The 14,302-nt window shown below is 43.7% G+C and overlaps 1 protein-coding gene across 1 annotated transcript in view; it reads right to left on the reverse strand.

Annotated features, from left to right (window-relative positions):
* Nucleotides 1–2,243: 2,243 nt before the first annotated feature.
* Nucleotides 2,244–14,302, reverse strand: part of SLC22A16 (solute carrier family 22 (organic cation/carnitine transporter), member 16) — a 16,625-nt gene continuing 4,566 nt past the window's right edge. Inside the window, exons 3-7 of the mRNA XM_010004347.1 lie at nucleotides 12,743–13,292; nucleotides 10,252–10,379; nucleotides 9,755–9,864; nucleotides 8,869–8,968; nucleotides 2,244–2,539 (exon numbers count right to left, since the gene is read on the reverse strand). Coding sequence (XP_010002649.1) covers nucleotides 2,327–2,539; nucleotides 8,869–8,968; nucleotides 9,755–9,864; nucleotides 10,252–10,379; nucleotides 12,743–13,292 — 1,101 coding nt within the window. The 3' untranslated portion in view covers nucleotides 2,244–2,326. The remainder of the gene's footprint in view (nucleotides 2,540–8,868; nucleotides 8,969–9,754; nucleotides 9,865–10,251; nucleotides 10,380–12,742; nucleotides 13,293–14,302) is intronic.

Consider the following 14,302-nt stretch of genomic DNA (forward strand, 5'->3'; position numbering starts at 1 on the left):
GAGAGCAGTGGAAGAATACTGGGGCTGGGTGTGTGAGTCATCTTATCTTCAGCCATCAGAGCATGAGTTCAGTCATTCTGTGGATAACCAGGGGATTACTCACACGGGGAAGGTTGATAAGCACATGCTTGTGCTGAGCCAACACATCTGGACAGAAGCCAGTGTCCTGTGTGTGCCCTGCCGAGCTGTTCTATGCAAGTACTGGAACACTCAGAGAACTGAAGGGAGCAGGAAGGTCCCTTTCTGCTCTCTGTGTAGGTAGCACACAGGAACTGCCTAAACTTCACTGAACTTTGCATGCTTTGAGGCATGTTAGTCCTCACAGCATGTGATTTTATCCAGGACCAAAATGCTGCTTGACACTCTAATGCAGTGAAGAAAAATATCTCTTATAAGGGGATGTCAACAGTGACCCTGGTTTTGCAAGTAATTGAAACTAATATGACTGTGCAGATGTAACTGAGAAAAGTGATTGTTAAGCTCTAGAGCATATAGAATGCTTATCCACAGTGATACAGATATCTTGTTTGGGGTACATGGCAAAAAAGTGAACACCTAAACCTTGTTCTGTTGTGGTCGTAGATTCACAGACTGGTTTGGGTTGGAAGGGACATTCAAGGTCATCCAGTCCCAACCCCCTGCATGGGCAGGGACACCTCCCACCAGCCCAGGCTGCTCCAAGCCCCATCCAACCTGCCCTTCAACACCCCCAGGGATGGGGCAGCCACAGCTTCCCTGGGCAACCTGGGCCAGGCTCTCACCACCCTCACACTCCAGAATTCCCTCCTCAGGTCTCACCTCAATCTCCCCTCTTGCAGCTTAAAACCATTCCTCCTTGTCTTCTTGATCAGATTGTACCAGCTGGTATGAAAGTAGGTGTCTAAGATGAGAAGACTCTGACTTAAAGCCAGGGATGATAGGGCTCAGGCAAGAGAGGGGCTGCATGAACCTCCACATGCAGGTTCCTTTGCTGCTCCCCTCAAACCAAAGGTGGCCAAGTGAAGACATTACAGATCCTCAGGTAAGGAAGAAGCTCCCAGGTCTGGAAGTAGAGTGAAAGAGGGGAGGTGGGGCAGGAAGCCATAGAAGTAGCAGCCAGAAAGATGCATTGCTGCCTGTCAGTTCCCTGTGGTCCACAGGCAGAATCCCTGCACCAGCAAGGTGATGCACAGTGGGACATTTACAGACACTTGGACTAAAACTACTGGAGTAACTGGTAACTCCTCCTCCTCCACTGTTCTGTGCACTCCAGCTACCATTTTTTAAATTGTCTTTCTAACTGATTTTCTGTGGTATAAGGGAAAAAAACGAGCTACAGACAGCTGGTCTAGGAGAGAAAAAATATGCAGATCCCATGTCTACTACACATTCATTAATAACTAAGGCCACCTCTGAGCAGAGAGCCTGAGCAAGACCCAGATGTCACTCATTCTTTAGCACTGGGGACTGAGGAGGCCTTGATGGAGGCATCTGCTGGTGTGGCCCTTAAAAGTTAAGAAGAATCTGGTACTTGATCTGAGCTGAAGTAAGTGAGAAGGGGAGCCCTGACATAATGGTCTGGAATGAATATGACTTCCAAAGGCATCAGGCCTTTCAGGTTTGCCTAAACTAAAAAGAACTTACTAAGACAGCAGGAGATCCAGTGAAGATTTTTTTTCTAAACCACTAATAAAAATGTATTTGCCATTCAACAGAATGAATAGTATACAAACTATTTGCACATTTTGCAAACTTAGTATTATTCTTTCAGTCAGAAGCTGTTCCACAGAACACTTGGTTAGCAATGGCACCTTTCCTAGTAGAAAACTTGAAATTAAAAAAAGGAATAAATTAGTTTAACTTTATTAGTATGACTTCATGTGATGTTAAGGCTTCTCTCTTGATTTATAACTACCTGTTTGAGTTGACTGTGTGCTGGAGTCTCCAGCCTGTAACTGTCAGCTGCAACAGGGCACTTTGTGGTGGGTTTACAAATTTAACTGCAGAAAATCTGAAGCAAAGAATTTGCCTTTTTTTTTTTTTTTCCTACACCTGTGTAATCAGGGAGGTTCCAGCACTTGGAGTAGTCATTCCAACTGGTCACAGCAAGGCAGGTTGGAGTTTTCTGAAGTCTGGGTAAGTTTGACAAGGGAATCTAGAAATCCCATTAAATTTCCTGCAGTAGCTCAGTCACGTGGCAAAGGTTTTATATGTTTGCTCTATTGAAAAGGCAAGACTGGATGCAAAGTAAAGGCACAGCTATTATAGAACAGTTACATTTCTTGAATAAAAAGATCTTATAAATCAGTGAATGATTGAAATTGGGAAGAGCCGTTTTGCTGTTGCTTTATTTCTCAGTGCTGAAGGTTTCTTGACCAAACATCTCTATCTTCTCTGATGTTGCACCACTGTGTGCTGGAGGAGTCTTTCCTGAAGAGTTTTTCTTCTTTCTTCCCATTTCTGTGGCTTCCACCAAAGTGTTAGTCAATGGTTTTCCCAGTGTTTCTGGAAGCATTATTGTTAATATTCCACTCAGGAGAGCCATGATTCCAACAAGCAACTAGAAGAAATAAACAGTAGCTGTAAAGGTAGAAATCTGTTCCAAGTTATGCAGATCTTTGATCTGGCTTGGGAATGCATTTAACATAAAGGACAAGGAACTGCAATGGCAAGCAAAGGTTGTCAGTCTTAAATGCTGTTGAAAAGATCTGCCTATTTTCGTTGCATAAATGAAAGGTTATGCAGCAGAATTAATGATGAGCAGGTGAAGTGTTTTGTTCCACAAGGGAGCAATACAGAGCAAGCAAGTTTGATACAGCAACGCATAGATCTGGTTGGATATTTCTATCAGGTATGTATTTAAGAACTGATGCATTGATTTTTACAGGCATGTTCATAGAGCTACAAATTCCCTGCCACTTGTCATCTCCATTTGCACTCCAGCTCCTGAACCTGCTCCTCCCATTCCTGTGTGCCTGCCCCTCCTGCACACAGCCAGGTCAAGACTTCCCAGTATGGCTCCTAGGCCTGAAATCACCAAAGGCACATCCTGCTCAGGAAAGCTCTTCAGGAGATCATCACAGAATCATGGAATGGTTTGGGTTGGAAGGGACCTTCAAGGACATCCAGTCCCACCCCCCTGCATGGGCAGGGACACCTCCCACCAGCCCAGGTTGCTCAGAGCCCCATCCAACCTGCCCTTCAACACTGCCAGGGATGGGGCAGCCACAGCTTCCCTGGGCAACCTGGGCCAGGCTCTCACCACCCTCACACTCCACAATTTCCTCCTCATGTCTCACCTCAGTCTCCCCTAGATAAGGAGCTTGCTCCCAACAGGCACTCTTTGCTACACTGCAGTGTCAAAAGATCTGGGGACCAGGGGTGGGTGCAGAAGCACACACATGCTCCAGGAGTACCTTTTCCTTCCCTTCGCTTGTCTGTCTTGTTCAATCAGAACAATTCACACTTTCCACCACTGAAGCACAGAACAGAGTTAAAACCCTGACATTTTTCCAATGCCAGGTTATAAATGACCCAAATCACTGTTGATAGAAAAGCTTCCACAGGGCACATCATGCCTGGCCTCGGGATTTTTCCATTTCATGTCTGCAAGTTTTGCTACTGTGTTATCCTTCTCCTGCCCTAAACTGATTCTCAGATCTCTCCTGTTTCTTCAATACTTCTTTCCAAGAGGGAGAGCATTGGACATGACTCTGCCCATGTCACTCACACAGAGCTCCAGACAAGACCTGCCCAGCTGCCATCTGCACCTAAGTCAGACCTTCTGCTTCAGTCAGAAAGGTGCTTTAAAATTGTCAATCTCCATTGTACCCTTGACCAGTGCTATTTTCATGCCAATGCACCATGCTGGTTTTGCCCTCCCTGCCCCCCAACAGGACAGCTTGTCTCAAGCTCTCTTCTGAGAAGCAGGATTCCTGCTGCTGCAGACACTGCATACCCTTTTTTCACTTGCATTAAATAGGGAGTTTGACAAAAGAAATTAAGAAATGAAGCATAAGTTGAGCACCACAAACTACTGTGACAATGAAACAGGCACAATCTCACCATGAGAAATTAAAAAACAAATCAACCTCAGCAGTAATGTGACCAGAGGAAATTGCACTGAGTGAGAAACTGAGGGAAATCCCTGCAGACATAGATATGTGTGGCAGGAGTGATATTTCAATGATATATCCCAAACTATTAAAGTCTCTCCTCTGAGTGTCACAACTCCTCTCCACTCCTAAACCTTTTTGCCATGGCAAGGCAGGAGCAGCAGCCCCATGGCAGCTGTTCCCAGTCCCCCTCCTGTGCACACCCTTCTGGCTGCCCTGCCTGTGCCCTGCAGGGCTCTGAGGGCTGCCAGGGGCACTGGAGCCCATGGACACCCACACCTTTGGAGCTTGTGAGAGCTGGTTCACTGCTGATGCCCAGCAGGACAAGGCTGAAGCTCCACTGAGTGCTTTGGGTCTGTGTGTCTTCTCTGCTTGTCTTGCAGACTCTTGGCATTCTCATGTCCTTCCTCATGAACCCACCTCTTGCTCCCAGTGAGCTGCCACTGTTCTGAAAGCCACATACACCATCCTGCCTGCCTCTTCACCTCAGCTCTCTGATCTCTATTCCATGTTCATTTGCTGTTGTCACTGTGCAAGCTGCTGCACACTGACTCGTTCATTGTGCTTTTCTTCTCCCTGATCCTGCAAAACATGTCCCAAGACAGTATAAATATAAAACAATTAAGTCACAGTATGTTAATGAAAGGACTTTCCAAGTGCCATCTACCTTTTCAGGGGCAGTAACCACACTTGTCAATGAAGTCAAAGTAAGTCTTCTGCAGCCTTAGCTTGGCATCTGGCAGAATTTAGCCCTTTGCTTGCTCTTAACAAATGTGTACATTTTGTGTGTATATACTATTTTATAGATATAATTCAGCATCAGAACATGTTCTTCTGATATATCAAATGAGTTAAATGCTTCTGGATGAAAGTGCACTATTGTACACAGCATTTAAATACATTTGAGCTCCACTGAAGTTAATTTGACAGGAGCACCTGCTTAAATGAATTGCTTTTCCAGGGTCTTAATTTGAAATCTGAGTTTCTGCTTATTCAAGCTCCCCAAGTACTGCCAACACTTCAGGACAGCCAGCAGCTTCCAACACCTACCATAAATAACTTCAAAAACAGGTTTACCACTATTTTTCATGTCTTCCTCCCTACCTGGAGCAACAATTTTAATTTCACAGTGGTCTAAGACCAGGACTTAAAAGATTCAGTCTAGAAAAAAAGATCATTTGAATTAAACATCCCTACAAAACAATAATTTTACTTCTGAGAACAAATGATTGTTCTAGTAATTTATATTTATATAGTCATATTTATATCTGTATCTGATGGCTCTGAACCAACCTAAAATGTGATCTTATTTTAAAATTAGTTCCAAAAAGGTCAGATTTTGTCCTGAAAATCCACTAGTACTAGACACAGCGGTTAACTTTACTGAGCTCAGTGGAGGTTTTTTTTAATTTACAATTTGTGATGAAGGGAGGCCAGTAATGAAGAGGAGGACTGGAAGCTTTCCAAGGCAGAAACCAGCAGGAGGAAGAGACGTCCCCCAGAGCCTGAGGTGTCCCTGCAGAACCACTTCACAGCTCTGCAGACTGAAAGGGGACACAGTTGTTGCACCAGGGAAGCTGCTGGAGCTAAGTGAGGCCCCCTGGGCTCCCCATGTACCAACCAGTGCTGACAAGAAGCAGCAAAGGGGGACAGTGGTGGGAGACTCTTCTGAGAGGCAGGGAGGCACCATCTGCTGACCCAAACCACTCTCTAGAGAGGTCTACCTGGTCTCCAAGGGACTGATGGGGTTCATCTCAGAAACAGGGAAGAACATCTTTGGCCATAGTAAAGAGGGCTTTAGACTAGAGTTGCTGAGGGAGGGGATCCTTAGTCTATCCCACTGCCACCAGTTTAAGGCCAGTGCCAGTCACAGATGCCCTGGGCCTGGAGAAGGATCACAGGCCAGCAGAACACCTGAAATGCAGGAGAATGGAATCCCAGCCAACAAGACAGCTTAGCAGCTGAGCAACAGGAATAGGTTATACATGAAACAGTTGCTTTGCTGTAGATTTTCTAGGAAGTTGTCATATGAAAAACATCCTTGGCAAATTATTCAAGCTTTCCATGCAGATGATGAGGTGCCTGCACTGCTCCCAGGTGGCACAGCAGCACAGGAGACAGCCTGTCAAACACACAGCAGTGGCAGCTGCTCAGCAGTGCCTGCTGTGTACAATAGCTCAATGTGATGGAGACCAGTTTACTTACAAATGTCTCCATTTCATCTCCCTTTCATTCCCAAACACAGCCTTGGCACCACGAGCCTGCACCATAAACCCACACATTCTTTGTCAGAGGAGCTAATAATGAAAACATCCTCACTGTGAACTACTACACAGCTCTACCAGCACTCTGGATACTCTCTGTACACTGAGAGTTGTTCATAGCTCAAATAATTCCTCTTTTTATGCTGCCATTTGCACTGCTCTTCAGCATGTTTGAGGGTTCACTGCAGCCCTTCTGCTCAGATAAAGCTTATCTCAGCCAGCAGAGGCAAAACACTGACAAGAGAAAAAAAATGCTCTCCCAAGAACACTCTGTTGTGCAAATGACTGATGGGGTTCATCTCAGAAACAGGGAAGAACATCTTTGGCCATAGTAAAGAGGGCTTTAGACTAGAGTTGCTGAGGGAGGGGATCCTTAGTCTATCCCACTGCCACCAGTTTAAGGCCAGTGCCAGTCACAGATGCCCTGGGCCTGGAGAAGGATCACAGGCCAGCAGAACACCTGAAATGCAGGAGAATGGAATCCCAGCCAACAAGACAGCTTAGCAGCTGAGCAACAGGAATAGGTTATACATGAAACAGTTGCTTTGCTGTAGATTTTCTAGGAAGTTGTCATATGAAAAACATCCTTGGCAAATTATTCAAGCTTTCCATGCAGATGATGAGGTGCCTGCACTGCTCCCAGGTGGCACCAGTGGCAGCTGCTCAGCAGTGCCTGCTGTGTACAATAGCTCAACGTGATGGAGACCAGTTTACTTACAAATGTCTCCATTTCATCTCCCTTTCATTCCCAAACACAGCCTTGGCACCACGAGCCTGCACCATAAACCCACACATTCTTTGTCAGAGGAGCTAATAATGAAAACATCCTCACTGTGAACTACTACACAGCTCTACCAGCACTCTGGATACTCTCTGTACACTGAGAGTTGTTCATAGCTCAAATAATTCCTCTTTTTATGCTGCCATTTGCACTGCTCTTCAGCACGTTTGAGGGTTCACTGCAGCCCTTCTGCTCAGATAAAGCTTATCTCAGCCAGCAGAGGCAAAACACTGACAAGAGAAAAAAAATGCTCTCCCAAGAACACTCTGTTGTGCAAATGTTTCTTTGCCTTTTCTGGGATGATATCTTGGCCTGTATGGGACTGTTATTAAGAAAGAAAATGTTTCTTAGGAGCTTGAGGGAAGGAATTAATTCATGTTCTCCTTCATCCTCTTCACTTTCATGCAAAACAACTGAAAGTAATTAATGTAAATAATGAAACAAGTTCCCAAGAGTTCTCTGGAACCCATCTCTAGCATCTGTAATTGAAGATTTTGTAGTTGCAAAATCAAAAGGACACAATGCCATTTTTTCAGGAAATTCCAGTGTGCCAGACAAAATCAGAGCAGGAATCCAGGTTGAAGACACGTCCCATTATATTTTCACCTTCTGACATGAATAACCTACATATAACATCACTGGGCTCATTACAGTGAATTCTAAAGGGTTTTGAAAGAACTCAAACTATTTGTAAATCATTAATAAACTCTACTTAAAGCCTGACTATAAACTTTGTAATTCCTTGTGGTTTGACATATATGGGCATACATTATCCTTCAGGAGAAAAAAAAAGGGTTGAATTGCTGCAAGGTTTCTAGGCAGCAAATGCCTCCTAACTGAAGTGTAATAAAGAAATGTGGAATACAGAAAATCTTTTGTCCTAAATGGATCTGAAGCTACATAATGCAGAGAAAATGCCCAAAGCCCATGAAGGAATGGTCCCATCTCTCTTCTCATGGGACAACTGGTGGTAGAAGACAAAAAGTAATGGTAGCATGACCTGGAGACACCTACAAGTAGGATGTACCTAATGAATCCAAGGTTCTGTTGCTTGTCAAAGTCACTGTGGACCTCATCCATGTACCATTTGCTTCTCTTTCTCTGTCTCATTAATCAGTTTGTTCAGTTCTTGCAAATGAGAAACCAAAAAGGAGCTTTGAGACAGCTGTGAACAGCAAGTAGAGTAAGCACAAGATATCCTTCATCTTTTGGAAAAGTATTCCAAAGATGCAGTGTTCCAGGAAAGCCATGGAAAAGATTTAGGAATAATATAAGAAAAAAAAGAGTCACCCACAGTGAATTCAAGTGGAAGGACTATGCCTTGGGGAAAGGAAAAGAATAAATCAGAAGCATAGTCAGGAAGTGCCAGGCCTGCAGAATAAAGCAGTATGGACTGAGATACTTCCTAAATACCCCACAGTAAATAAGGTAAATTTGAATGAATTTTTAAAAAACCAATTTTATACTAGAATTCAGGGTGTAAGTATTTTTACATCTTCCATCATAAACACATTTCAGAAGATTTCAGTGACTCCAAGTCTCCCTTTTGCTTTAATTGCCTGTTTTTAACAATATGAAGCTACTAATCTTTGCGACTTCAAATTTTCAATAAGAACAGTTCTCTCAATGTCCTTTGCAAAAACAAGTTCAGCTTTTGTTTCCTGAGAAATCAAGTGCCACGTGGGCCTCTTCACAACCAGAAACATTCACCACTGAAAGAAATACTTACAAGTGGCATGAAAATCCAAACACTTCTCAGATACACACAGAAAGGAGCAACCACACTTCCCACACGGCACATCATGCTTCCACTTCCAACAGCAAGTGACCTGCACATAAACCAAGGCAGACAGTTGTGAATGCACAGACACCTCAACCACCAGCAGGTTGGTCTGGGCTTCAACAAGGCCCAGTGCTGGGTCCTGCACTTGGGCCACATCAGCCCCAGGCAAAGCTACAGGCTTGGGGAAGTGTGGCTGGAAAGTGTGTGGCTGGAAAGTGTCTGGCAGGAAAGGACCTGGGGGTTCTATTGGTAGGCAGCTGAATATGGGTCAGCAGAGTGCCCAGGTGGCCAAGAAGGTCAATGGCATCCTGGCCTGGATTAGAAAGTGTGTCCAGCAAGACCAGGAAGGTGATCATCCCTCTGTATTTGGCACTGGTAAGGCCACACATCAAATATTGTGTCCAGTTTTGGGCACCTCAATACAAGAAAGACATGGAGGGGCTGGAGTGTGTCCAGAGAAGGGCAACGAAGCTGAGGAAGGGTCTTGAGAACAAGAGGGAGAGGCTGAGGGAGCTGGGGCTGTTGATCCTGGAGAAGAGGAGGCTGAGGGGAGACCTCATCACCCTCTACAGCTGCCTGAGAGGAGGTTGTAAAGAGATGGGTGCTGGACTCTTCTAACAAGTAACTGGTGATAGAACAAGAGGGAATGCTCGTGGCTCTCCTCTGGACACCCTCCAATAGCTCAATGTCCTTTTGATATTGTGGTGCCCAGAACTGAATGCAGTGCTCAAGAGTACATGCCAAGAGCTGCTGGATCTGGCCCAGGAGCACCACAAAGAAAAGGAAATAACAGCAAAATAATGAAAAATAGATGACTGGTGAAAGTTCTTACCTTACAATTGTTGGGTACAGTTCAGCTGTGTAGAGATATATAAGGCCAAATGCCACACCTATTGAAAATTTTCCAGCCATATTTGCTAAGATAATTAATATATTGAAATCCTATTGAAAGAAAGCAGAAACAAATAAATCACCAGAAAATAACACTGTTCCAAAATCCATTTCAATCCTTTCAAAGTTGTGACCCTTCTTTAAACAAGGAGCAATGCTTATTGTTTGCTTTTTTAAAATCAGTCTCAATAAGTAACAATAAGTATCCACAGAACTTTTAACCTGGTTCACTGAAGCCCTGGGAACATTTTACATGTGACTCCAGCAATGAAACTGTGAAGCCTGGACTGAAAATACAGAAATCTCTCTTGGACTGGCAGCTGCATTTTTAAACCAGCCTTTAGTCAACTATATGATTTAGAAAAAGCAGCTGCCTCTACAGACAGTCTTTAAAATCCATTTCTACTTTAGGAACACTTTCAATGATACGTGACTAACCTGAGGTATGAACATAATTAAAACACAGATCAATGCACTTAAAATAAGGAACGGAATGAGTGTGTTTCTCCTTCCCAGTTTGTCCATCCCAATGCAAGCAATGATATAGCAAGGCAACTCCACAGCACCTGTCAGTATGAAATTATTTTCAGTCATGATTACACAGTCATGTCATAACTAACTTCCTCTTCATGAGGATCAATTTAATCTAGGGGGTAATTAATATGTGAAAGCCAGAGATACCCAGCGTGTGGGGCCAGTTCACTTTGCAAGAGAAATGGCAAGAGGAGGCAGAAAACATGGCCTGCAAGATGGTAGTGGGGGATGGAGAACCACCAGGGAAATGGGTTTCACAGAAACTCCAGTTCTCTTTGGGGTGGAAAATTACAGAAAACAGGAAGGCCATGGTCCTGCGTTTCTGACTCAGGCTGTGGTGACATGAAAAGTTTCCACTTGCTGCTCTTTCACTTCTGGTTTTGTCATGTCAGCCGCTGCAGGTTGCTGACAAGGAAGATGCTGGTGTTGCACCAACACACTGCCCAGGGGCTGTGGGCTTCCACCTGAACACAGCACCAAGGCCACAGGCACCTCCTGGCTTCAGCCCCACATCACCCCAACAGAGAGGGCAAGCTCCCTGGGACCAGTTCTCTCTGAGGCATCTCCACAAACACAGACAATGCAGCTCCAGCTTTCTCTCTCCTCCATTAACTAGAGGGCAGCTGCTTCCAACACCCAGCTCTTACATCTTCTCTTCCCAATGTCTATTTCCAGAGAAAAACTGCTGCAGCTCTGAAGGAACTGGTGTTTGGCCAGGATTGTTCACAAACCCTGTTTAAACATGATTTGCCCCTAAACAAATGATACTGAGCCCAAGCCAGTTCAGACATGTTTTAAACCAACTTGCCCATGAGGAATGCTAATGTGACCAATGTAAAATCAAGGAAGAAAATAAGATAGAGCCCTGAATAAATCTGCTGTGCCCCTTTACCAAGCACAATCAGTATGTCAATACCCTTATAACATTGGGAAACAGTATTTTGGGCTTGTGTTGGTAAAAGCAGGTTGCAATTACTCGGTGTTTGTTAGTCTGCTAAAACATTTTTGGAAGAGGTGGACATGGTGACTTAAGCACTGAGCTGCACTGGAACAGTTCAGTCACCTGTGCAAGAAAGCAGCCACTCTGCACCAGGTCAGTCTATCCATAAAAGCTCTGTCTATTAAATCTTCTCCATCTATAAAAGATGACATCACCAACTGAAGTCATGAGAGCCCCAGCCCTCCTGTGTGTCTGTGCACCTCAACAGCCCCACTCCCTGCACTGGGAGCACTCAGCTGCATGAAGCACAGAGCATGATTTAATTCCCTGCTGGCTCAGAGCTCCCTGTCTGATCCAGAGGCTTCTGAAGTTGATGGAATATTCCCACTGATTTTAAAAAACTTTGGATGAGGCCCTGAATGCACTGAGCTGCCTTTATAAACAACCCACATAGCAGAGAAAGATCAGTCAGGCCAACGAAATTAAAAGCATAGCACAATTAATTAAAAATACACTTTTGAAAAAACTGAAGTTACTCTTGATTCTGAGAATTATGAATCTATTTGCTACACAAGCTGACTAAATATATCATGACTGTAAGTGATAAAAGGAATAGTTTTTTCTCCTGTTTCCTTATTTTGTGCCTATAACAGAGTGTGAATTCCCTGTTGCTGGGTCTGCTTCTCTTGGTGTTTGTGAGGAACTGCTATAGGCTGGCAGGCAAAGATGAGACAAGTAGAATATGGTTCTACAATCACAATGACAGGCAGGAAGAACCTTGTACACTAACATATTTTAATTTATCTTTTTTTTTTTTTTTTAAACACTGAAGTTTGGACTGAATGATACCTCTGTGTTAGAAAACTTGAAGTCAGCAAGAAATAATTCAAAGAACAAAGTTTAAAAATTGGCTGTCAAATCTATAGACATTTCTAAATGTCACGTTCTAGTTCTGCCATAAACAGAATGAAGTACAAAAATATATTTACCTATGAGAAAGAGATTTAAGTATTCATTGCCTCCTAGACTGACAGAACTGAGGGAGAAGACGTAGTAGCCCAAGCTCCCAGTGAACCAGATGAGCCAGACTGTGATGGTCCTTCTTGCAATGTGCCAGTTACAAAACAGGTCTAATGTTGCTGGGTCTGCTTCTCTTGGTGTTTGTGAGGAACTGCTATAGGCTGGCAGGCAAAGATGAGACAAGTAGAATATGGTTCTACAATCACAATGACAGGCAGGAAGAACCTTGTACACTAACATATTTTAATTTATTTTTTTTTTTTTTTTAAACACTGAAGTTTGGACTGAATGATACCTCTGTGTTAGAAAACTTGAAGTCAGCAAGAAATAATTCAAAGAACAAAGTTTAAAAATTGGCTGTCAAATCTATAGACATTTCTAAATGTCACGTTCTAGTTCTGCCATAAACAGAATGAAGTACAAAAATATATTTACCTATGAGAAAGAGATTTAAGTATTCATTGCCTCCTAGACTGACAGAACTGAGGGAGAAGACGTAGTAGCCCAAGCTCCCAGTGAACCAGATGAGCCAGACTGTGATGGTCCTTCTTGCAATGTGCCAGTTACAAAACAGGTCTAAGATGTTGTGCTTCTTTGTTGAGGACGTGTCATTGTCACCCGTTCTGTCTCTGACTAGATCCTCTTGTTGGACTGAGCACAGTTCAGCAACTTTGCAGGGAGTGCTTACTTTATTCCATCTTGCCATGATATTAATTACTTTTTGTGCATCTTCATATCTTTCCTCCGAGATGAGCCAAAAAGGTGTTTCTGGGAGCATCCAGCAACACAAGACAAAGGGAATTGTTGCTATGGAGAGAAATATCTGATAGACCCACCAGGTCCGAACCAGAAATCCCACGAGTGCCACAATCATAATTCCCATAGCAAAAAAAGCATGGACATGCATAGAAGCCCAGGTTCGTGCTTTAATGCCAACAAATTCAGTCACATAAACAAAAGCCACAACCAGATAGCCACTGGAAACCTGGAGTGGGAGAGAGAGAGAAGAAAAAAAACAAGAGAGAGGTTTGTATCAGCTCTTCTGTTGCAACAGGTAACAGTAAAACCCAACAGTGCCCCACTTCTGCACAGCCTGGATTGTCACTGCTCCCACACTGCTCAGAAAAGGCAACTCTGAAAACAGTTCAGCTGGAGAAAAAGTTCCCTGAAACCTTCAGACTGCCTGGACAGTGCAGTTCATAGAATCATAGAATCATAGAATCATAGAATCATAGAATCATAGAATCATAGAATCATAGAATCATAGAATCATAGAATCATAGAATCATAGAATCATAGAATCATAGGGGTTGGAAGGGACCTCGAAAGATCATCTAGTCCAACCCCCCCTGCCAGAGCAGGGTCACCTAGAGTACATCACATAGGAATGCATCCAGGTGGGTTTTGAATGTCTCCAGTGAAGGAGACTCCACAACCTCCCTGGGCAGCCTGTAAAAATGTGTTCAAAATGTGGAGTGGTTCAAAATGTGTTCAAAATGTGTTCAAAATGTGGAGTGGTTCTGCAGGCTTGTCTGTAGTGGGGGAGAGCCAGCAAGTGACACCAGAAGAAGAGCCTCGTTTGCTGATGTCACCAAACCCTCAGCTCCAAACACCAGGTTCCCCAAGGACACTCCAAGCTGGATGCTTGGGAAAATGAGGTTCCCCACAGTAACTGCCACTTCTGGAAATCCTGTCCTTGGCTTCTAAGTAGGTCATTAATAACCTGCATGTCAAGGTACTGCAAATTTACCTTCCACAACCTTGGCAATTATAAAATATATTTTTTAAAATTGGAAAATAACTTCATTTCTATGGTTATAGGTTCTCATACATTATCCAGCCATATTAAAGGAATGCAACTACTGGCATATTCTGCACCCTAGTATTTCTTCATTTAATATATGACATGATTTAACATATGGGCTGAAATGCCCATGCAGGTTTTCCTGCTAGGAAAACCTTCTGAGCTTTAATCAGGCAGAGGGAATTCTGGGT

This window comes from Chaetura pelagica, unplaced genomic scaffold (genome assembly GCF_000747805.2).
Source record: "Chaetura pelagica isolate M959 unplaced genomic scaffold, ChaPel_1.0 scaffold118, whole genome shotgun sequence".
Taxonomy (NCBI): Eukaryota; Metazoa; Chordata; class Aves; order Apodiformes; family Apodidae; genus Chaetura; species Chaetura pelagica.